The sequence below is a fragment of the Panulirus ornatus genome, chromosome 13 (genome assembly GCF_036320965.1).
Source record: "Panulirus ornatus isolate Po-2019 chromosome 13, ASM3632096v1, whole genome shotgun sequence".
Classification (NCBI taxonomy): Eukaryota; Metazoa; Arthropoda; class Malacostraca; order Decapoda; family Palinuridae; genus Panulirus; species Panulirus ornatus.
In genome coordinates this window covers 53,571,794-53,597,647 of record NC_092236.1, presented here as the reverse complement: position 1 = coordinate 53,597,647, position 25,854 = coordinate 53,571,794, and the positions used below count along the sequence as shown (strand labels likewise).

Sequence of the window (25,854 nt, the reverse complement as noted above, 5' to 3'; positions counted from 1 at the left end):
CCAACGTAGGAAAAGTCTCGCAAGCTATCGTTGGAAGTCCTTCAACTGTGTAGGGAATTTCTTCTCATACGTGCATATCATTAACTTACCGGGAAGTCCCTGGTGGGTTCCATGAGAAGGTCGAGGTCGACGCCGGAGTAAGAGAGCCGCTCGGCAGGCCGGGGGAAGAGCAGGTCTCTCACGGAGGACTCAAACACAGCCAGCACCGTCTCCCCGGATGTCTCCTCCTGCACCAACTCCAAGTACACCGTCTCCGCCTGCAACACCCGCTCCAACACGCTCAGGTTTCGCACGCCCACGAAGGTCTAAGGGCGGGCGAAGGGACAGACGTGGACAGTAAAGTTTAGTTGACGACGGGTTAGTATTAGCCTGTTGCCTCAGCGGAAAGTGGTGGCAAACACTAGCACTAAATAATCCACTCAGAGGTGCAACATTGAAAATGTAAGACGTGGACATTCATTGGAACGTAACCTTTGGAAACAAGAGCACATTAAGGAAGGAAATGCTAACCCTGCATACAAGAAAAAAAAATTGACAAGCAAAGGCTATGAAACGTGTGAACCTCAGTTTTAAAATAATTCTTGTTTCGTGGTCGTGAGCCATTGGAGGCATAACCCCCATGTGCACAAGTATATTCTATTCAAACAATTATAGCTTTAGCTAAATGTAGGGAATCCACTAGACTGATATAAAAAAAAATCTTGAAGTTCAGCCGTAAAAGTGCCTAACCCTGAGAGATCATGAATGTTAATGGAGACTGCACACAGGCTGTCGTAAAATAAATCACTCTGGTTATGTCCGCTGCCAAATTATCTTCGAATTTTTACAACTCTCGTGTGCCTCAACCTCATCGTTATGACTGATAATTTTCCAAAAGGAACAGAGGAGGGTGCCTAGTGAGGATATTCCCTCAAAGGCTTAGTCCTCTGTTCTTAACGCTACCTCGCTAAAACGGGAAATGGCGAATAGTATGAGGGAAAAGAGAGAGAAATATATATATATATATATAGGTATATATATAGGTATTAAGAATATATGGTGTGGGAGGCAAGTTGTTAGAAGCAGTGAAAAGTTTTTATCGAGGATGTAAGGCATGTGTACGTGTAGGAAGAGAGGAAAGTGATTGGTTCTCAGTGAATGTAGGTTTGCGGCAGGGGTGTGTGATGTCTCCATGGTTGTTTAATTTGTTTATGGATGGGGTTGTTAGGGAGGTAAATGCAAGAGTCTTGGAAAGAGGGGCAAGTATGAGGTCTGTTGGGGATGAGAGAGCTTGGGAAGTGAGTCAGTTGTTGTTCGCTGATGATACAGCGCTGGTGGCGGATTCATGTGAGAAACTGCAGAAGCTGGTGACGGAGTTTGGTAAAGTGTGTGGAAGAAGAAAGTTAAGAGTAAATGTGAATAAGAGCAAGGTTATTAGGTACAGTAGGGTTGAGGGTCAAGTCAATTGGGAGGTGAGTTTGAATGGAGAAAAACTGGAGGAAGTGAAGTGTTTTAGATATCTGGGAGTGGATCTGTCAGCGGATGGAACCATGGAAGCGGAAGTGGATCATAGGGTGGGGGAGGGGGCGAAAATTTTGGGAGCCTTGAAAAATGTGTGGAAGTCGAGAACATTATCCCGGAAAGCAAAAATGGATGTTTGAAGGAATAGTAGTTCCAACAATGTTGTATGGTTGCGAGGCGTGGGCTATGGATAGAGTTGTGCGCAGGAGGATGGATGTGCTGGAAATGAGATGTTTGAGGACGTGTGGTGTGAGGTGGTTTGATCGAGTAAGTAACGTAAGGGTAAGAGAGATGTGTGGAAATAAAAAGAGCGTGGTTGAGAGAGCAGAAGAGGGTGTTTTGAAATGGTTTGGGCACATGGAGAGAATGAGTGAGGAAAGATTGACCAAGAGGATATATGTGTCGGAGGTGGAGGGAACGAGGAGAAGAGGGAGACCAAATTGGAGGTGGAAAGATGGAGTGAAAAGGATTTTGTGTGATCGGGGCCTGAACATGCAGGAGGGTGAAAGGAGGGCAAGGAATAGAGTGAGTTGGAGCGATGTGGTATACAGGGGTTGACGTGCTGTCAGTGGATTGAATCAAGGCATGTGAAGCGTCCGGGGTAAACCATGGAAAGCTGTGTAGGTATGTATATTTTGCGTGTGTGGACGTGTGTATGTACATGTGTATGGGGAGGGTTGGGCCATTTCTTTCGTCTGTTTCCTTGCGCTACCTCGCAAACGCGGGAGACAGCGACAAAGTATAAAAAAAAAAAAAAAAAAAAAAAAAAATATATATATATATATATATATATATTATATATATATATATATATATATATATATATATATATATATATATATATATATATATATATATTGGAATTCATTTATGGTAATAAGGACGAGCACGTAAGCACGTTATGTTACAGCAAGATTCCTAATTCTTCACGTTTACTATAATCAGATCACAGTCTCACATTTACTTACCCTCTCGAACTTAAATTTCTCGTGGAAGAGGAGTGGGAAGACCGGAGGCAGCTTGTTGGTACGGGTGTGGAAGCCTAACATGCACAGGGAGAGCGAGCAGCGGCCTCGTCCCGGCAGCCACACCCCTGGGCACGACACCTAAGTACACATATATTAAATCACAGACTACCCTTGTGAAAGTCTGACTTTATTAAAAGGTAGACTGAAAGTTCATGGAAGTAAGAACTTGCAGTAATAACTGAGGTTGCTTGTCACCATAAATAAATGTAGAAGTGTGGGGAATAAGCCACGTCACTTGTATTATATATTCTCTGCATCTTGTACTCTTCTTGCTAATTTACATGATGGATTACGACATGTATTCACGTTATCAAGGGATATGCAAAGTCCAAGTAGAGGCACTGCATGTCAGAGGATAGTAAAATAAGAATAACAAGTACACTAAACACACACTGCTCACTACGGAAAACATTCATAAATATGTAAAGCCCGTGGGACAAGCAGTGTTTCAACCACTCACCCCAAAATATCACCCCAACCATAAGCAACCCTCACGAGTTGGGGACATTGCCCTCAATGACTCTCAGTTCTGTCTGGCTGACTGCTTGGATGGGTTCAGCTCTCTCGCTTGAAGTGCACGAAATATGGAAACATCATCGAATCAGTATTTGACTTAAATGCCCACATAACCAGTAATTCATTTAAGGTTCTGTAGGCTAAGATAATCATCCAGTTTCACCAATAAATGATATTGTTCAAAGTATCCGTATGAATTATGTCGAACAAATATGAAAATGGATTTATTGTTCCCATTGCAGGATAAATGGTACCTGAAGTGTGAGAGTAACTGAGAGAGTTTTAGACAATCAATCATGGAGCCCCGCAAAGACTATACTGTTTTGTAAAGTAGTTACCTTTTAGAGGAACCGAGTTTTTCTGTTTAGTAATCTATGATAATATATGCCTTGTATATGAGGTGATGTGGGAAGTTAGTCCAAGGTGTTGACATTTTTTTTTTTCACGATCACAAAAACACTACGTATTGAAGACAATAATAGCATGTGACAAGCTCAGCAATAACTGATATGCAGCCGGCACATTGCTCTCAGAAAGTTGCTAGCACGAAAATCCTACTCTTCTTGATCGTTTGAAAGCTCTACTCCAAACAACTTACATTCATTACCAAAATGCATTGTTTCACTCCTGTCTACGTCGAGTTTCATTGGCCACTTCTCAGACCGACAAGGCTGAGAATATGTCTATTTAAAGATAATTCTGTTAATATCCAGCGATACCATCTCCCGCTTTCTTCCTTTGCGGCAACAGCCTCGTATTTCCACTTCTGCGGCAACAGCCTCGCATTTCCACTTCTGCGGCAACAGCCTCGTATTTCCTCTTCTGCGGCAACAGCCTCGTATTTCCTTCTGCGGCAAAACCTCGTATTTCTACCTCTGCGGCAACAGCGTCGTACGTATTTTAGATAATTCTATAACCGTTCTCAGATATTGTCTCCCGCTTTCTTCGTGCGTAACGGTGAGGCGGAAGGCTGCGATTAGTGCGTGTCGTTACACCCTTGCTCTTCCCCACTAAGTTGTCTTCGATTTCAAGGTCTACACTTGTTGAACCCCTGGTTTGACCTCGTTTGCTTTAACCTTCGACTTCTTCATCGTGCGCAGTAGAACAACTATGGACAAACGGTATATGTTCCACTTCTTTATAACAACAAGGATGATACCAGAATGAATAGGGCTAAACTACAAGGAAAGGCTGGAGTCTTTGTATTTACCATACTTGGAAGAGAGAAGACTTAAGGGTGGTTTGATCACAGTATTTATTTAAAACTGATGAAGTGGTCAGCGGACAGTTCTTGGGGAGATATAACGATGAGGAACCAGAGGATATAACGTGAGATTAAGTACTTTTATAGAATAAGTAGTGGATGAATGGAACAGATTGACTGAGGACATGGTTAATGCAAACAGCATACATGAATTGAAGATGTATGATAGTACAGAATGTTCAAGAGATGGGGCCCCAGGAGTGTAAGACTCCTTTTCCGTACAAATAAATAAACTACAGCGTTTCACCATGAGACAGGATCGCACACATCCCACATTCCTCTGTTTTATACCAAACTTTCTCCAAGATGAAACTGAAATTGAATTTCTTTCCTTTTCACTCTGAAGTTTCTCATGCATGTACGTTTTTCTTTTTTTTTTTTTTTTTACATTCTTCTTTCGCTGTCTTCCACGTAATTTATAAAACAGCTATTTTACTTTGACGATGAGTTGACACTCGAAGTGTAGAGTATTTCCATAACTTCAAGACTTATTTAAAATACTACTCATATATATATATATATATATATATATATATATATATATATATATATATATATATATATATATATATACACTTTTCCTCACCGTCCTCCCAGCCCTGACTCTCACGTCACCTTAGTAGGACGTTGGAGCAGTCGTCACCTCTCGGCTCACTCACACCTGGCCACCGTCTCCCTTGTAGCCGAGGTGTGCTGGTCTCACGCTGATGTACCTGCCCCAGACCATGGGTGGTTCTAATGTTACGATCGTGCCGGAATTTCTTCCATCAGCGCTGGGATGGAATTCATATCCGTTCATCGTACATGCTATCTGCTTCGATCAACGAAATTTAGTAATTTTTCTTTTGATATATAACAATTGTTATGGCTGTTAATTCTGATCAAAGAATTTTGGTAATTTTCTGTAAGACATTTGTTTATTGCTCTCTACTTCAGTCGACGAATTTTGGTAGATTTTTTTTTTACATAAGAATTAGTACCCTAATTTTTTTTTTCCAAAATGTCACGAATATTATTTCTACCTTCCTCATACGTATGGCATGTACGAAATATGAGCTAACAAACAGAACTCATCCGCTTCTAACATTGATTTTTAGACTAATTCCTCTACTTTTGCATTTAGAGAACCAGTTTTGCTTTGTATAAGCTTAAGAGTAGCATGCCTTTGCTGGCACATATCCTCAAGAGCAAACGTAAAATGTCCTCAGATTAAAATATATGATTGCATCTGGTTCATGAACCAAAACCCACAATTGACCTTGTAGCCTATAACGGCTCACTGAAACCAGCGGCCAAGGACTTCTACCTCTCCGAGGTTGGGCGCCCATAACGATAATTGTGGTTCACCGTGCGCTTCGTGTTTGCTTCAAGGAAAATGCTTTTCATGGCTGAATGTCAGCGTGTGCATCGACCACAAGGCGTGGAAATGATCCGTGTAGTAGGAGGCCGCTCTTACCGACAGAGAATAGTTATATGATCAAAGAGCTTTGATATGACAGGGACAACGTTATTCGGCTACTGTCATCATCAAGTATATTGACATACGGGAGCTACCAACATACTCGTGAGTTCACCAAAGGACTAAGGTGTTCTTATATATCATCAGGACTGAGCAACGCTCGTTGTCCCGTCATGTTACATTATAACACTTTGAAACAATACTTTCAGCACACATAACATCTTGTAGTAATGAATTCAGCCAATTACTCTAACTTGGAAACTAAGTTTCCCTACATCCTTTCTTCCTCACACTTTATATAACCTACAACTGTGAGCTCTTTCCCTCCTTTTACAGGTGTTACATACTGCTCTGTACCTATATAGATAGCTTCCAGTCCTTTCATCTTTCATACATTTAAACAGCATATTCATAACACCTATTAATGTTCGTTCTTTTTGGCTAGAAGGTTCAGTTTTTAAAGTCTTTCCTTGTAAATTTAAATCTTTTTATAGTAGGCGCCACCGTGTGGCAGTTCTCTGTAGTTTTGTGTCTTGTTTTAAAGTTTCATCAAGTATGGGTTCCAAAAGACTGCAACGTATGAATGGTATTTTTTTTTTCCTAGCATTTCTTCATTCGTGTATATAAATAGTACCGTCATATTGGCCAATCCCTTTGAGGTTCATGGGTTAGGAGGTTAAGGTAAGGATATTGGCAAATAATCTGTACATATTTCTTCTTTTAATTTCTCATTGATATAGTCTTCTAGTAATACCTTGGACTTTATAATTATGCACAGATCTTTCTCTCCTCTTTATTTAGAACTTGACTTCCTATATTTCTCCCACTTTTATTACATGGCATTGATCTGCATTAAATTCCATAATCCATCCATGTTTTCAATAATTCATGCCTCATCTGCAAACATATTCAAATAATTTCTTGGACTCACAGTCATGTGGATCATTTGCATATTCTAAGAACATTACAGAGGCCACCACTGATCCTTGAGTTACTCCACTGGTCACAACCCTCCAGCCTTAAGACTTGCCACTAATCACTGTTTTCATATTCCTTTGACCCAAGAAATCTTTCATCCAGCTTAATAGGATCCCTTAAATGCCTCCCTTATGCTCTAGCTTCCATATCAGTCCATGCAGAGGTATACGGTCAAATGCTTTCATAAAATCTTAGATGTTTGCATTCCACCCATCCTTCCCTTTCCTGGTAAACCTCTGACACCCTGGCATAAAAAAATAAAAACATTTGTGACATGATTTCTCAGACTCTGAAACCAAACTGAGTCATGGCTCTTTTTCTTTTTCTGATTAATATTGTGGAATGATGCTGACCATACATTGAAATACACACTATCTTTTTTACAACACACACACACACACACACACACACACACACACACACACACACACACACAAGCCCAGAAACGGACAGTGTTCAAAAATCTACAGCCAAGCATAGTACGTTCGGTAAAATGTATAATGAAGATGGAGATGTAAATATGAAGCCAACCAACCAAATGTACAACAATATAAGCGTTGAGTGAGAGCGGGAGCCACTCTTTTTTATGATGGTTGATAATAATTACATAAATTGAGAGGAATCTAAACTTAACACCAAGGCTACTGCAGCAAGTATGGACATTATCTAGTCCGTGACTAAGTGAAGCATCGGCTGAATTATGAGCTACAAAAAATTCACTACGATTTCTAAATTGTAGCCTTTACAGTGAAAGTACTGAGGGAAGTCTGCTTTATCGACTTGCGTGCAACGAGTCGAGCTGGCTTTGAACATAGTACTTGACTTCCACTGTGTAATCTTTTTATGTTAACGTAATACAGAACAGAGCAGCAGTTCTTGTACTACAGGGGTGTATGGAGGACGCGTGTTTGCAAGTGCAGGATGAAAGCATTTGACTCGGATGTTGCCGCTCGCTATAAGTAGCTCAAATGCGCTGGAAATGTGGTATATGAGTACACAATCACCACCAGAGTATTTTGTAAGAATGACTCTACTTTCACACCCCCTCACTTGACTTGAAATACTAGTCAGGCACCTTCCTGACCTAACCGGTTTTACTCGGGGTTTGGTCTATGGAAAATATTAAGGTCTGGTAAATAATATAGTTAAGCCAAAAGTCATCGATGTGTCCATTTTTCACTGGCGAGAGTATGATGTCGCACTTCACCATTCGGTACAATATTTTTGTATCTTTTAGTAGTTAAGTGTACAGCTCCAATAAACCAGATTTGATCAGACTTATGCCTAGGCTGTAGAGAACTGACCAGTTGTGCTTATTACCTCTAACGACTTTGAAGAACAGAGTAGAGTGCAGAGTAGAAAAAAAAAAAGTTCTCAGCTCAAGTTTTCATTCCTAAATGAGAAAACAGTTACTAAGCCCGTGTGTTATCAAGCAGCCTTAAGATTTTCAGTTATTAAAAAGCTTTGCATATGTCCATTTCTATCTAGAAGCCTTAAATAAATCCAATTCTACTCTAGAAACCTTAAATATGTCCATTTCTAATCAAGAAACCTTAAATAAATCCTATTAGAAACCTTAAATATGGCCATTTCTAAAAGAAGCCTTAAATATGTCCTATTCTAATCAAGAACCCTTAAGTATGTCATATTCTAATCAAGAACCCTTTTATATGACCAGTTCTAATCACTTTCAGGATTTCCTAGATAAGATTTAAGAAAATACTGTTTCCAAATAAGCCATTTAGTAATTTGGCTAAACATTCTTACCAAATAAATCATTTGATAATAATAAACATGTATGAAGCCTAGTTCTGTAATGGAAGACCTATTCACGCTAAAGGTAAGCACCCTACAGTAAGCAAGGTATTTCAACCACATAAAAAGTTCATCCTAATGTACACTTAATTTCTAAAGGGCAAGACAAATGATGCTCTCTCTCTCTCACCGCATGTATGTCAATTTCTGTTGTCACCTTGAGGGCTTTCTTGGCCGACTGGGGCATGGCGGCGGCACCTGCTGGTCTGCTCCAGACACTCAGGAAGCAAGTTGGTCTTCTCCTCGTACCATGACGTGTCAGTTCCCACACAAGAACATGTTTTGGTTCACTGAACTTCACATACTTTCAGAGGGTCTTGTGCATATTTTTTCCCCTCACACACACTGTTTATCTAAGGTCGCTGATATGTACATAATGCCTCCAAGTCTTAAGCCAGACATTATCAATTCAAATTGATGTAAAACCTGTTTATTACCACAAAATATATGACAGGGTAGTCACGCCTTTCTATACGGCAACCTAGTACGGTATTCAGCATAAGCAGTTCACAGTGAGTTGTATTTCAATTGACAGTATTTATTCTGAGCCGCTTTTCTCCTATTATTTTCCACAGTACCCATGCAGACACACGATATTGCCCTAAATGTTAGCGGAAAAAGATTTCAACTGTAAAAGAAATGTATTATAACTTTCAATAGATGGGCTTTTCAATAATGGGTTTCTCACCTTCAACAACAATAAAATAAAGCTTATATTAATAGGCATTTGGACGATTTTTGCAGGGAAATAGTGCAAGTGACTGGGAGATATATAAAAGAATAGGCAGGAGGTCAAGAGAAAGGTGCAAGAGGTGAAAAAGATGGCAAATGATACTTGGGATGCGAGTGATTAGTGTACAAGGCAAAATAACCGTGCTGGTCTGATGGTGAAACCCACACGCTACGGTTAAGACCGAAATTAGTTTTGTCTTAGGGAATGATAAAAGGCGATGAAAACTTATTTTTGTTACTCATAACAATGCTGTATGGTTGCGAGGCGTGGGCTATGGATAGAGATGTGCGCAGGAGGATGGATGTGCTGGAAATGAGATGTTTGAGGACAATGTGTGGTGTGAGGTGGTTTGATCGAGTAAGTAACGTAAGGGTAAGAGAGATGTGTGGAAATAAAAAGAGCGTGGTCGAGAGAGCAGAAGAGGGTGTTTTGAAATGGTTTGGGCACATGGAGAGAATGAGTGAGGAGAGATTGACCAAGAGGATATATGTGTCGGAGGTGGAGGGAACGAGGAGAAGAGGGAGACCAAATTGGAGGTGGAAAGATGGAGTGAAAAAGATTTTGTGTGATCGGGGCCTGAACATGCAGGAGGGTGAAAGGAGGGCAAGAAATAGAGTGAATTGGAGTCATGTGGTATACAGGGGTTGACGTGCTGTCAGTGGATTGAAGCAAGGCATGTGAAGCGTCTGGGGTAAACCATGGAAAGCTGTGTAGGTATGTATATTTGCGTGTCTGGACGTGTGTATGTACATGTGTATGGGGGGGGGGGGGTTGGGCCATTTCTTTCGTCTGTTTCCTTGCGCTACCTCGCAAACGCGGGAGACAGCGACAAAGTATAAAAAAAAAAAAAAAAAAAAAAAAAAAAAATTATTTCTGAACAAAAGACAACAGGTCTTGGAGGGCGATGGATGAGGATGAAGAGAGAATTTTAAACTATATCCTTAACCTTTTTTTTTTCATCACGCTATAGTGTGTGTATCACAGGAAAAACATATTTCCCACATTTCATGAAATGTGTGTTATATTTATGTCATGCATGTCATACGGGGGTGATGGTGGGCATTAGAGAAGGGAAATATTTTGATGTGATTGCAAAAGGAAGCAAAAGTCAGCTTTGTATCTAAACAGATCGTTGGATTCGAAGTCATTCCTTGGATTTCATTTTTAGACATGGATGTTCTTTTTATCTTTCCAGTATCTTCACAAATTTTATGAGTTCAGATGATAACAATCATTTAAAATCACAGACGTTTCATTCCTGTAACACTGCGCCCCTAAGCAGCCATTCCTCAAGATACTACATCATACACATAAGTTACCACCATTGATCGAGGTGAAGTTCCCCCCCTCATGTGGCAGTCTAATATTGATTACAGCGGTGCTTACAGACGGTGAAAGGACACTCGTAGTAGTTTTCCGAAGCACTTGATTATAGCTGTGTTTGCTGACTGTCAAAGGACATTCGTAGTGGTTTTTGTTGCAGTATTTCCTCTGCAAGTTGACTGAAATGAAAATGCACGTCGACGTAGCTTACCTCACAATCGTACTGTAAACCATGGTATACGTGATACACTTTCTGTAGGGATTAAAGAACTCACTAATTCAACACGTATTTCAAAGTACTTTCCACGAAAATTACCTGTTTGAGTTGATAACCATTTAAACATTTTTCTTACTACTTTTCGTAACCAAATCTTTACCTTCGAAGGACGTAAAAAAAAAAAAAAATGTAATTCATCCTCTAAATAACTTGTATCAGTTTCAGGTATAGTGATACAATGAATTTGGTTCTCGTACAGCACATAGTTATATGACAAAGTTACATTATTTCATGATTATCTCTTGATGCTCTCAACCGAGGAACCACTCGGAACTGTGTTATTTGTAAACAAGTGGTTGCCAGGGTAGCGGCAGCGTCCACACACCACCGACACGTCGATCCACAGGAAATTATTCCCATTTTCTTGTTGAAGAATTACTGCTTAGTTATACTATATGTTTAGAGGGAATTTGCACACTCAAATAATTCTCATGCATAAGGTATTGTACCCTGTGGAAAATTAAAAGAAAGTATATTTCCCCAAACAGCATTTATTTGCCTTGGATATAGGTGTTTATAGTGTTCTATAATGCCGAATAACGTGTCACAGGCTTGATAACCATCAGAGGGCTTTTTCTGGGAAACGTCACCAGCGCCAGTGAATAATGTGAAACACTTGTGATGGGGTGACGTACTAGGACGTGATCCCTGGGCCCATTGGGCCTAGAAGGTCTAGTTGTGTAGTGTTGTCCCATCCTCTGGCAGAACAGTGATACTGTATCATAGCTATTCCTATGCTTAGAGGATACGAATTGTAGATAAGACATCAAAAAGCACTCATCTAGCAAGCCTCATACACACACACACACACACACACAGCCGGTCCACAGTCCACCCAGGTGTTCATTCTTAACTAGGGGCTGGTCGATATTATGGGTAGCCTCTCAGGCTAGGGTGTATATGCATACATACATGGGAGTAAAGATATATATATATATATATATATATATATATATATATATATATATATATATATATATATATATATATATATATATATATATATATATATATATATATATATATATATGTGGTTAGGAAGAAGAGACAACCTTGAGTTTACAACTATCTTCAGTAAAAACACATCACTGGGTAGAGAGCCAGTACTACAGACATGACCAGAGCCGCAAGACTCACTGCTATCTTCCTCACCTACTCACAATACTCGACATCTCTCACTCCAGGTTCACCATGACTGTTGGCCCTCTTAAACCTACGTATCTCTGAGTATCAAGGGGTTAGAGGAAAGATGTCATGGTTGTCTCTGATCGCATCTCTCCTTGCTTTGGGCTGCGGAGGCACCCTGCCAACAGGTTAGCCTCCCGCTCCGTTTTGCTGCATCGTCTTCCTTCACCAGGATGATCCACCTCCCTCCTCCTCCTCCTCCTTCCACCATGGCTACCCACGCCATCTTGCCTGTCGCTTCCTCCACAGGATGGCCGCCATGGAGCCGCCACCCTTCATTACGCATCTACAAAGCTTTTATGTAGATAGAGTAGCGAGAATTAGGGTCTGTCATACGTGCTAGGCAGCGCTTGCGTCGCTCTCAGCACCGAAGAGAACGCGTCCGCTGTCTTCCCCGAAACGCCATGGGCAGGAAAACTTGTGTGTGAGGACGTTACGACTGAATAAGTGAGGTTGATTCGTAAGGGGTTTATGAGTGACGTTTCCATCTCGTTGAGATATGAAGCGAGAGGGAGAAATCATTGACTTTTTTTTTTTCAACGACTTTCTTCAACGTGTGTATAAAACATTTATGGGAAGGACTTTACAAGATTCGAGAGCTTATCCTCGCTCAAGCCTGCATGACCCCGAACAGTGATGACCCCGATACAGCTAGTTCTCCTCGTTTAGGTCGTTCGAATGTCACTGTCGTCCGCTGGTATTTAACTGGATGTTTCCTCCTATCAGTCATGTACGTTCATGCCAGTCATGCTCAGTCACGGGGTTGCTTGTAGAAACTCCCACAAAATGTCCCAAGATGTCATTAGCACTAGCCGTGACTTCCAGTTATTTTCAAGCTCCCAGTCATGCCCAGGGTCCCACAGTCATGCCCAGTGTCCCACAGTCATGCTCAGGGCCCCACAGTCATGCTTAGGGTCCCACAGTCATGTTCATGGTCCCACAGTCATGCCCAGGGGCCCACAGTCATGCCCAGGGGTCCACAGTCATGTTTAGGGTCCCACAGTCATGCCCAGGGGCTCCAAGTCATGCCCAGGGGCCCACAGTCATGCCCAGGGGCCCACAGTCATGTCCAGGGGCCCACAGTCATGTCCAGGGGCCCACAGTCATGCCCTTGGGCCTCCAAGTCAGGTTCAGAACCTCCGGTCATATCCAAGGTTCCAAATTGTCCGTTTTCTCAGAGTTCCCGAGTAACATGACAACAAAGCACACACACACACACACACACACACACACACACACACACACACACACACCAAAAAACCCACCAAAGTCTGGGTGTGTTATTCCTGCAGCTGATGTGACAAGGAAGAGTGAGGGAGGTTAAGGGATGGCTCGCATTAAGGGATGTGTTACATGCATTGTGGAACACCTTAAAGGATGCAGGGTACTTAAAAGGGGTGGAATACCTTAAAGAAAGGGGGGACACTTTATAATGGGAGGAATGCGTTACATGGCGAAACCCGGATTGAAAAGGGGACATCTGAATGGAGTGGACGCATCAGGGATGGAGGCCATCGTGTCGTAAAAGGGAGGGGGTCTACTAAGGGTTGGTGCATGGTAAGGGGCTGGAGGGAGGAGCATTAAAGGGTGTGACATGCGACGTGTTAAGGGTGAGTACTGTTGTTCGCTGGGGTCTAACAGTGATAATAGTTCTCTCTCTCTCTCTCTCTCTCTCTCTCTCTCTCTCTCTCTCTCTCTCTCTCTCTCTCTCTCTCTCTCTCCTGCTTACTTAACCATCTCGAGAGGAGACGCGAAGGATTCACAGAACTGTCCCCCCACCCATTTCCTGCGGATGGTAAGGCCACTAATCACAAAGGAAACCCTGGTATCACCACCCATCACGGTGCTTTGACATGACAGTCGGGTATAGACGGGCAGTATAACAACTCGTCTAAATCGTATATAACTAACTTTTCTATCACAGTTATCTTCCCCTCCGAGAGTATAGCGCCAGTGATGTTGACGTGGATAGCCTCACAAAGAACCCTGGGCCGCCCGATACAAATCCGTGTGTACGATTGAGCAAAAGGGCAAAGTGATACAAAAGGCCATTGTGATGCAACACTGATGTATATACGAACCACGCGGAGGGAGGGTTGTACACTGACTGGATAATGACAGAGGAACCACAGGAGAGAAGGTCACCAGGCCCATAGCCACAGGGTACCACTTAGGTCCCACCGGTACTACCAAGACCCAGGGTGTTGAGCGTCTTACCAGCACTGCCAAGACCCAGGGTTAGTTGCAGGTCGCCAGCACTACCAGGGGGTTCTAAGCATCTGGACGAGAAATTAGCATCAACTTTCGACCTACGACGCTGAAATATCATTAAGACATTAACGATATTAAGAATTTCTTGGATTTGGTGCAGGTAAAGGAGTAACGGATGTGATGGGGGCTGGATACCCTAACGGACAAGGGCGATTAGGGGTGTGGCACGTTCATGGGGTTAAGGGCACATGAGTAATGGGGTTCACTGGGAATCAGGTCCAGTCAAGGGGAGTGGGGTGAAACGCAAAGACGCTGGGAAAGTTTAGTTGTGATCTGCGTCGAGGATCGCCACCCAGTAAGGGACGAAGAAGACATTACCAAGGGTTAGACGGAGGCCAAGTTACGGGCTGTATGACACTTGAAGGGGTTAGGATGCATTGAGTAGCGCGTCCATTAGGCTTCGTTAAAAGGAAGAACTTCATGGTTCTTGTTCGTTCTGTTCTACGTGATGATTTACGTTGTTCGTTCCTCCACTCGACTCGTCGCGTTCCACCACCAGTTACGGCCAGAACGGATCAAGGCTACGTTAGACCGTTGCCCAGAACAGTATAAAGGAAAAGACTTGCGTGCGTCATACGCTTCCTTTCCTGGAACTCGCCCTGGCTGCTGCCCCGCGTTACGTAGAGACCCTGTGAGGAGGAGTTCATCCCTCTGACCGGAACTACTTCAAGAAGGAGCTGCTGGTCGGACGGAATTCTCTCTTGTGTCCATCTTCCGTTATCTAAGTGGCAGTAGAACAATAAAGAACACCTTATTCTTGAAGTGATACGATAATGATAACAATAATGATGCAAATTATAACAATAATTACTATTTCTAATATTTCATGGTAATAGTAGCAGTAGTTAGTAGTAGTAGTAGTAGTAGTAGTAGTAGTAGTAGTAGTAGTAGTAATAATAATAATGATAATAATAATAATAATTAAATTTATTTACCAAGAAAGTTACACATAGTAGAGTAACAGTGTCTTGGTTTACAGAATTATATTGCATGGTATTATTGATGATGATGATGATAATAATAATAATAATAATAATAATAATAATAATAATAATGATAATGATAATAATATTTTTTTCTTTTGTTACTTACTCGCCTTTTCCGTGTTAGGTAAGAGCAGCATCAGTAACAGACGACTGAGCCTTAGAGGGAAAGCTCTTGCCTAGTCTGTTCCCTTTTCTGGGAAAGTGATTTTACAGGAGGGAGGAGGGAGGGATTTCCAGCCCTTGGCTTCCACCTCCGTTCACAGTCGCACTGAACAACACGTAGGAGATACGTGGTTCATCCTTCTTCCTCCTCCGTTCCCAGGGATAATTATCATTATCATTTATCATTTATCCTAACAGCAGTAATGAAATCTTACACGATTACACTGGTGATGGCCCACTGGTGATGGCATGGCGGTCACAGGCGGGAGGTAAACATGACGTGGATGTAAGAAAATCATGAGACGCAGCCACTCAATGTTGTCATCTTCACCGACGCTTAGAGCAGGGTTACCACGAATTCGTTTTCTCTTGACTCTTTCAAGGCAACGAACGTCGACCTTTACCATGGAGGTGTATAGGTTATATTATTCCTAAACTTCTTGCCCAAGAGGGAGAATACAGTTTAAAGAGACCGTCTACATTTTATTTTCTTATTTTTTTTTCCATTGCTCTTCCCACGCTTAGCGAGGTGGCGTCAGGAACAGACGCACGATGACCCCATTCACACACCCGATCTCTCGCACTCATTTATAGTACGCAGACGCCATAGCCTACCAACCACACACTGACTCCACGGTTGACCTATACTGATTCGTATGCCAGCACGTCGACCCCCATATACCACCGTATTGATCTTATTAATTCTATTCAGAGGACGCTTCTCACCCTCCTGAAACTTCAAGCACCAGAATATCCTCCACTCTTCCATCTTCTTCTCAGTCTGTGCCTTTCCCTTACCTCCTCCGCTCATGACACGTCGATCCTCTAGGTCGATCTTTCTTCGCTCATCTTCTCCATGTGTGCGAACCAGTTTCGCATATCTTGGTCGGGCCCCGACAACGGAATTGCGCTTAATGCCACACCTCTCTCTCTCTCTCTCTCTCTCTCTCTCTCTCTCTCTCTCTCTCTCTCTCTCTCTCTCTCTCTCTCTCTCTCTCTCTCTGGTGGTCGTTCCTTACACGATCAGTCTGCCTCATGCAAGGGATCGTCCTTTCGTAATCTCATCTCCAACACTTCCATCGTCTTCTTTTCCTTTTGCATTCAAGGTTCAAGACCCTCACATCCACACAGTACTTTCGGGACCGATGTACCATCAGACCGAACCCGCCTTTACCCTCATAGAGACATGTTCCTCAACACACCCAGACCCTTAGTATCCCCACTCGCTTTGAATCACTCCAGACCCCATGGTTCTATCCACTGTAGCGCTCACTCCTAAGTACCTAAAGCACTTCACTTCCTCCAGGTCCTTACAGTTAGACCATCCTGTCTCATCCCTCCACCGCGCCTCATTACCTCACTGTAGTTCCCATTTTACTTTCAACTTTCTCCCTTCATACGCTCTCCCTAACATTAGCCGTCACCAGCTCCTGGGGGTCACACACTCCGGAGCCTGCCACCAGAACCGTGACATAAGGCGGAAAAAAAAAAAAAAAGGCGAGCAGGTTAAGAAAGAAACTCGGGAAATAGTCATGAAAATAAGGGTAGCCATAAGGGTAGCCATATTGGGAGATTTTCATTACGTTTTCCCTCCTGTTCGTCCAGCGGGCACAGGTGCTTGGGGGCGAGAGAGGCCAGGCCGGATGGTGCTGCCGGAACACGGGCTACAGCCTTGGGAATAACCCAGCTCCCTCCCTTCGCCCTTGCTGGATCAGGTAGCCCGATCGAAGCAGCACTTACAATGAATAGTAAGTATAGGTTGGATCCATCAGCTGGAAATATCACAGATAATGTGGTGTATATATATATATATATATATATATATATATATATATATATATATATATATATATATATATATATATATATATATTTCTTTCGTCTGTTTCCTTGCGCTACCTCGCAAACGCGGGAGACAGCGACAAAGTATAATAAAAAAATAAAATATATATATATATATATATATATATATATATATATATATATATATATATATATATATATATATATATATATCTTGAGTATTGCGACTTTCATCACCACTCATTTTCACCATGACCAGGCGGATTCTTGTGGTGCACAGATGCTCCAGGTTAAGCGACGGGCTGAGGTTAGTCTGGTGAGGAGGAGGAGGAGGAGCCTGCCTGTCATTCATCAGGGAGTCCCTGGGATTTTAATTCGGTGCGACATGAAAACAAAACGACACGGGTCGAAAGTGCTGTTCCTTTGTCCCAGTTCAGCGTATGTATCTGGCTCAGTGGAAACGTTCCTTTAAACTCAGTCATGTCGTAAGAACGGACGCAGATAATAACGCGTCTAATCATATGACGTCGGTGTACATTTGGTTCAGAAGAGAGAGCTCTTCCCTACACTCTGCATCCCACACTGTTGGTGTAGATTGATTATCAAGTGTCTTCGTTTCATATTAGGTAGGTTCCCAACCCGTCCATCCAGAATCTAGGATGATGGTGACCTTTACCCTGACCATCCTTTTTTTTTCATTTCTAACATTGGAGATTCCAGTCAAGGACATAAGTCCACACCAAGGCCGTGCCTTCACTGGAATATGAAGAGGTTAATGAAAGGGAAAGTGAAGAGGAAAAGTATATACGAATTTTGGAGGAAGTGAAAAACCTGTATTTATAAATAGTGCTTGGTCACAAGTATTAGGAAAGACACGAAAGGGTAGAGAGTTCTAAAGCTTCGAGTTGTGAGGAAAGAAACAGTTATCAAAACGGCCCACCCTTGAGTTGCCATCGGCCACACGGTAATCATGGTATGCAGCAGTTTGCCGCGTATTGCGTGATCCAGCTAATGGTAAGGCCACACGAGAAACCAGCTCACAGGAGCAAAAAACAAAGTAATACCTGTGGTACAGGGAAAGTGAACCAACACTGCGGCGTAGGGCAAGTGGGTCAAGCTCTGAAATTAGCCTGGGAGAGTCTATAAGCTGGACTGCTGCCGTCACAACTCTGTCAAGTGAAGATGCAGAGCTAGAACCACCCCTTAAAGGAAGGATCGATCATTTGTATAAAAGGAGAAACAGATTGGAAAATAAGGAAGTTTCAAAATTTAACAGTACTCCCAGTTTCTTAGAGGCAGACTTGGCTATTTCTCTAACGTGGGGTTTCCAAGATAATGCGGATGTTATATTAATACCAAGTATGTTCACTGAGTCAAGAGGTGGAATTACAGATCCGTGTAAAGAGTGAGGAAAGTTTTGAGGGATTTTCGATGGAGAGATGCGCAAAAACCGGGTCTTGGGAACATTAAAGTTAATCAGATTTCGTTTCCCCCATTGAGATATCCCGTCCAAGTTTGACTTATTGAGGACTTTGTGTCGAGACGAGGTGCAGTTCGAGTGAGAAGAAGGAGCAGATGTGAATGATGTGGAGGAATGTAGTGTTGAGTCGTCAGCATATGCGTGCATTTAGTTATTTGTAGACGAAAGGCATTTATTAATAAAAAAGGAGAAAAAGTGTAGGAGATAAGACAGAACCTTGAGGGACACCGCTGTGGAAGAAAAGCGGAGGGTGGGGGGCTGATCCATCAACAACCACGGAGATAGATCGGCCACATATGAGGGAACAAAGTGAAGGAAGGAGTCAAAGGAGGAAGGCTTAGAAATGAGGCCAACGATGTCACACCCCCGTCAGAAGCTGTGGATATATCAAGGGCAACTACATAGGATTCCCCAGAATCTTTCAGGGGTGATGACTAGGCATTAGGAAAGGATATCACCACTGGATCTCGCCTTACGGAAGCCTTGCCGGTGATCAGAGAGAGATGACTGTGAGATTCAAGATGCCTCAGGATATAAAAGATGAGGAATTTAGACTGGAAATTGTAGGGGGGGGGGGTTAAAATGGTCATCTTTCTTAGGGATGGGATATAACACGTATGTTTCCAAGAGGGAAAATATCTTTTATACATAGAAACGGAACAGACGAGAAAGCACAGGTGCATGTTCGAAGGCACTTTTTCAGTAAACGGGGATGTGAGCCATTAGGTTTATGGCCATAAGTCCTGCTTGTGCCCAAAGAGCGAAGCGCTTTTCGGACAGTTCGAAAAGAGACAAGAAGGGCATAGGATTAGTATGAGGATCGTCAGGGGATGAATGAATGTTAGAATCATCCAAGGGAGAGTTAAAGGAGAAACGAGAACCAAAGAGAGTGGCTTTGTCTGCGGTTGGGGACAGCTATAGTACCGTCAGAACGGAAAAGTAAAGGGAAGGTAGGTTGACAGAAGTTGTTAGTGATGCCCTTAGCTAAACACTAGAAAGACTACCAGTGAATGAAGAGGAGAGGTTATTGCGCTAACTTTGAATAAAGGAACGTTTCCCCCCACGGATAACATACTTGCAATGATTACAGATGGTGATAAATGCTTGCAGGACATGGGGAGAAATAAATAAAAGATTATATATGCAGGTTGGATTCCACTGCAGCGTGAGGTCACCATTGTGAAAGTCGACAGATACTCACTTCACGAGAGGCGGTAGAGCCTGCCTGGTTGTATTGTACGATGGTGGAGCGAGCGAGTGCAGCCGTAGATTCCCCGGGAGGCGGCTGATGGTGGTGGGGGAGGCTTCCAGTGGCCTAGAAAGTCTGTTGGGAGAGGGAGAGACAGACAAAGAAAATATGAGAGAGACAGAGAGAGTGTTAGAGAGAGCAGAATTCCATGAATCGTGCCTGGAGTGTGGTACCGCATTTGAAAAAGAAACTTGCGTGTGTGTGTGTGTGTGTGTGTGTGTGTGTGTGTGTGTGTGATGTGCAGTTTTACCTAAATGAGTAGAGAGGAGAGTTCTACACTTGTGAGTTCCTCCCTAGCTCTTGAGCTTGTTTTTTTTTCTCTGCCTATGCTAGGATTTTGCTGTTAGGCTAGGCCAAAAGCGTAGGACTAACTGCAGGTAAATTTAGTTTTAAGAATGATTAATCGTGTGAGTCACATATTGTCATATCTAGTGTGTATGTGTGTGTGTGTGTGTGTGTGTGTGTGTGTGTGTGTGTGTGTGTGTGTGTGTGTGTTTGACGACTGAGTGACGGCAGCTCTCGTATGGATGTGGCAGAAAGTAAAGACAGCAACCTCGGTCAGAGTAAGGAATTTGACAGCTACTTTACCTAATCCATGTACCTGTTTGCCGACCAGCTCCAAAGGGGAGGATGAACAGTTGAGAGTGGCTGTGGGCTGACTGCCTGGCCCAGGATTCGAACCCATGCGGTGCCCGTGATGACTCACAATCAGCAGCGCTCACTATAACACTCCCACGGAGGCCCGTGTGTGTGTGTGTCCGTGTGTGTGTGTGTGTGTGTGTGTGTGTGTGTGTGTGTGTGAACAGTACCGTCTGCTAAGTGATGTGGTGAGGGAGGGGAGGCGAGGGATGACGTCAGATGGATTTTCGCCACTAGAGGATGTAGAAGGGCTGACGTCACCCGCCCAGCCCACTCCCATAACCCAGGGGAAGTATATGAAAAAAAAAAAGACGTTCGTTTATCCGTACTGCTTGTGGGGTAATGTTTCCTACGTCGGATACAGAATGTTTAAAAGGTTGCATCAGATCCAGCCTTCCTCTGCTGGATGGATGTTTATTCCTTTTGTGATTCTCGGTTGATAAACCTCGTCATCAATGAGATGAATAGATATGATCAATAGATAACGTGTTTATTGAACTTAGGCAGCCATACGGTTGAAAATACACAGTTGTGGTATTACAGATACTGTAGTTACTGGGAGGTCATGATAAGTTACTTCGTTACTAATCATACTATGGCTCCAGATGTTAACGACCAACACTCACAAAGTAACTAGTTACTAGTGAACTAATCATGCTGCCGCTCCAGATGTTAACGACTAATACTCACAAAGTAACTAGTTACTAATTCACTAATACTACGGCTCCAGATGTTGGCGACTGGCACAAGGTAACTAGTTACTAGTAAACTAGTCATACTACGGCTCCAGATGTTGGCGACTGGCACAAGGTAACTAGTTACTAGTTAACTAGTCATACTACAGCTCCAGATGTTGGCGACTGGCACAAGGTAACTAGTTACTAGTTAACTAGTCATACTACAGCTGCAGATGTTACGAGTGACATACACCCGGCGGTACAACTACTCAGGGTCGAACTGTTCTGAATCCTCAACATGGGCGTTACCGGTGTTCTCAAAAGCATTTCCTACCCATCCATGCTCTTGTTAGGGAATCCTTGACCTTACGGCCAGATGTGTTGAACTCTTACAACTTGCGTCTCGTCTCGTGAAAGGGAAATGCAAAGGAGAGGGGGGAAAACCCCCGCATGAATGAGTAGATTGAGGAAGATTTTGAGGTAATTTTACTCGTGTGTGTGTGTGTGTGCACATGTAGTACCAGAATGATTTCCTGAATGCTAAGAAAAAAAAAAAGAGTCGTGCGCTTGTGGGAATAGAATGGTGGCGTGAGTAGTGTGAAATGAATGCGAGAATGGGAGAGGCGTGACTGTCATAGTGAGTCCACAGCCTCGCCGTATTTTTCCCAGTTTAAAATAGCCAAGAAGACGTGAAATGGTGTCGGGAGGAGCTAAACCTGAATTGTGTCTGCGTTCCGTAAAGACTGAGCAGGCTGGGCGTGGATTACGCTTGTCTTCATACCATAAGTGAATGACGAGAGGAGATGAGACCAGAGAATGACAAGTTGCCTTGACGGCGGGTGTGTTTGAGGGAAGGGTAAGTTGGACTCTTGAGTTAGCACAAGTGAGAGGCAAGTAAAAGGTTCTTGTGTTATGAAACATGGGGAGTTAGCATGGGGCTCTGAACAGGGAGGAACTAAAGTGGAAGGAGTTATAGATAGATATACGGGAGTGATGCAGGTGATGATAATAGCAATAGTAATGGAAAATTTGAGACAAAAGCATTGGAAGAAACGAATGCAAGAGTTGCACTGAAGATGCTGGCGAACGTAATTGAAGCCTGGTATGAATAGTATGCGGAATTGGTTTCTTTGGGGATGGAGAGGTAGAATCATATGAGTGATGCACATAAATAATTTAAGTAATTTGATAGTTAATGAAGAATACATACAGAGTAAAGGATATATAGGTTAAAGAAAAAAGATATGTTGTATGAGAATTACAATTATGGATATCACATCATAGGCTCGTGGAATTAGATTATAAGAGCATGTGAAGCACACTGCAGGTCAGAGGCTATAACAGGAGGCGATGACGGAGGGAGGAGGGTGTGGCACAGCAGACAGTCCACAGCCATGTCTCGTATAACACGCCAGAACCGTAAAGGGATGCAGTGTCTGCCTGACGATTCAAGTTTGCGTGACGTTTGTCACTGTGAAAATTTCTTCGGAAGATATGCAGTGGGAGAACCAAAGGACGTAACATGAAGTTATGCACGAATCTTGTTAGATAAGCTGTAAGGAAGTACTTTTAATAGTATGAGAGTTGTGGATGTTTGGAATAAACTGGAATGCGGGCAGAATACAAAAGTTTAGAAAGTTTTATGATCGTTGAAAAAGTTCGAGAGATGGGGGGCCCCCCACTGTTCACCTTTGCTCCACCGTAAACAGGGTTTGGGAGTCAGCCAAACACACACACAGAGACAGGGACGAAAGGCAAGATGACACATGAAGGGTTTACCTCTCAAGGTTAACCTCGACTGTGTTTAACAAGTGAAACCCAGAATCAGGTGGAGGAGGATGACGAGACTGAGGAAGATGGTCTCACTGCACGACTGACCTCACTGAAGTGGTGCGTGGGGCTCCAGTGCCTTCATTGTTCAAGGTGTGTGTGTGTGTGTGTGTGTGTGTGTGTGTATGTGTGTGTGTATGTGTGTGTGTGTGTGTGTGTGTGTGTGTGTGTGTGTGTGTGTGTGGTAAGACTGGATTATGCAGTTTGTTACGACACTTTCATGGACCATTCTCCTCCCCATGTAATTCTGATGATAATGATGATGTCAGTTTTGTTTCCATGATACATTTTTAATTTCCCTGGTCTCTGTTGGAACTTGTTTTCGGAAGTTTAATGCTTCTGATTGCTTTGAAAGGTATAAATAAAAGCTTCGATGCCAATTTGTTTGAGTTATAAAGGCCAATAGACAACATAAAACTTTGAACCATTAGAATCTGAGGTTCATGTAGGTTCGAGACTTTACTGGTTAGGAAAGGTGTTGAGAGGGGCAGAGATAATGGTGGGGGTAGGGATAGGGATGGTGAGGCAGGGATAGTAGCGGTAGGAGCAGGGACGGTGGTGGTGGGAGCACCGAGGGTGGTGGTGGAAGGAGCAAGAAGGGTGGAGGGAGAGGTGATGGGGGGGGCATTAGCGATAGTGGTGGGGAGGGGTTGTGGTGTTGGTAGGAGGAGCAGGTATGTGGTGGTGGGAGTCGCGAGAGGGTAAGAGTAGGTAGGAAGGGTAGGGAAGATGGTGGGAGGGGAACCAAAGAATCTCCAGTATCCACCATACTCGTCTGACTTTCCTTTGTTACATTTACAACAATTATTCCTTCTCGTTTCACAGCCAGTATGAGAACTGACAGGCATACGAGAATTGCAAGTTACGTGTACTATATTTCTCTGAAGGATATTAAGAGAGGAGGACTTGTACAATTCAGATTGATATTCATTTTCAAAGATTTGATAACAATAGAATAATGCCTGCTTCACAGTGGTATTAACACCGAATAGGATTGTACTTTATCCCTACATATCTATTTAAGTATTTACGTATTTCTTGAATTTGAGGCAGTCTTATCAGTCCTTATCAGTCCTGGTCGTTCATCTAAAAGACATTACTTATCGTACCATCTCGTATTGGAAAGCTGGACGGTGTATTAAATATACTTGTACAACAACGCTAATTGTTTCCAAGGACTAGGCTTGATGCAGACTCTTTCTCTTTCCTGGCTGCCCAGGCTTTATGAAATGAGCGCATAAACTTTGTCGACCAAGAAAACCTGTTCCTACCTACCAGCCACCACAAGAAAACGTCGTCGGCCACACCTGTGCACCTCTCTGGTCTCAGAGGAAATTTCAGTGTCAGCAGTTAGAACCAGAATGATAACTTGGAGCCTTAATTCTTCCAGCTGTTGAGATCTTTTGACGAAAGAAATAAAGTCTCATGAACAGCAAATATAAGTGTAGGATATGAAAAGCACAAGGAATGGTTAAGTAATAGTAGATAGATATTTTAATATTTAGCTTTTCTCAGCAAACTAATGTTATAATGTACGTTAAAATTATTGCAAACGAGTCTCCATGAATAAGTATGAACATATGCTTAAACTGATGTTATTCTGCTCACTGAAAAATTATAGTATTTTCACTTTTAGTTCTTCGTTTTTCCACGTAACTTAGTAGATTATAGTGAATTTTCTTTCGGTCACTTTATCGTCCCTCATTCATAAAGGTATCTTTAGAAAATCTTTTATATAAAAGAGCAGAATTTAATTGTACTTAAGTAGAATTGGGAAAGGTGCTCGACATCACAGCGCTTTCAGTATTTTGATTACAATTATATAACCTTTTCCAAACTACACGCGTTTCAATTTCTCTTTTCGAATTCTGGGAACATTTCTAAATTTTCAATATTCATCCATAAAAACTTTATACATACATACATATATATATATATATATATATATATATATATATATATATATATATATATATATAGGCAAAGCAACGAAAAAGTGCACTCATCCGACCTTTGACCTTAAATCAAACTTCGAGGCCTGACATATAATATGGCAGGATTCGTCACATTCCTAGCAAGCTAATCATATTGTACATAGACCATTTAGAAAAAAGAATACTCCATCGATGTATCAGGTAACGCCACACTGGAACTGAGACTAACGATTATGGATAGATATATAAATGGACAAATAGCAGGAATTTCAAAATTTACTTCACCGTATAGCGTCAGGTCAATAAAGGGGTTTATTCTCTAGCTGTATCAACAGTAAGATTATTCTTAACACGATTAGTCTTACTACTTCAGGTGATCCTACTCTTCAGTGACTTTAATTAGGGCTTGATAAATTCGTAATCATGATCGAACCTAAACTCGATCGTAATATGATTTCGTTTACGTTAGAAAAAAAAAAATAGGTTGTATACAGTAGATACACTGCCAAAATCATATCACTGTACGAATTTCGGGAAATAGATAGAAAACCAGGATAACAGGAAATCAACCCTCAATATAATATATTACCCGGGGCCGGATTTCCTAATAGGTCAGTTAGGCCATGGTCAATTAGGACGGCAGCTCAAGATGGGTGACACTGCTTTCTTGCGATGTATACTTTGTCTTGCATTTGTGGTATATATATATATATATATATATATATATATATATATATATATATAT

At 42.3% G+C, this 25,854-nt stretch overlaps 2 protein-coding genes across 2 annotated transcripts in view; one reads left to right on the top strand and one right to left on the bottom strand.

Moving 5' to 3' along the window:
• The window catches only part of LOC139752906 (uncharacterized), a 33,445-nt gene extending 24,264 nt beyond the window's left edge, over positions 1-9,181 (bottom strand). The window contains exons 1-3 of the mRNA XM_071668961.1: positions 8,691-9,181; positions 2,469-2,606; positions 90-305 (exon numbers count right to left, since the gene is read on the bottom strand). Coding sequence (XP_071525062.1) covers positions 90-305; positions 2,469-2,606; positions 8,691-8,747 — 411 coding nt within the window. The 5' untranslated portion in view covers positions 8,748-9,181. The remainder of the gene's footprint in view (positions 1-89; positions 306-2,468; positions 2,607-8,690) is intronic.
• Positions 1-25,854, top strand: part of LOC139752905 (uncharacterized) — a 67,021-nt gene that overhangs the window by 19,695 nt on the left and 21,472 nt on the right. The window lies entirely within an intron of this gene.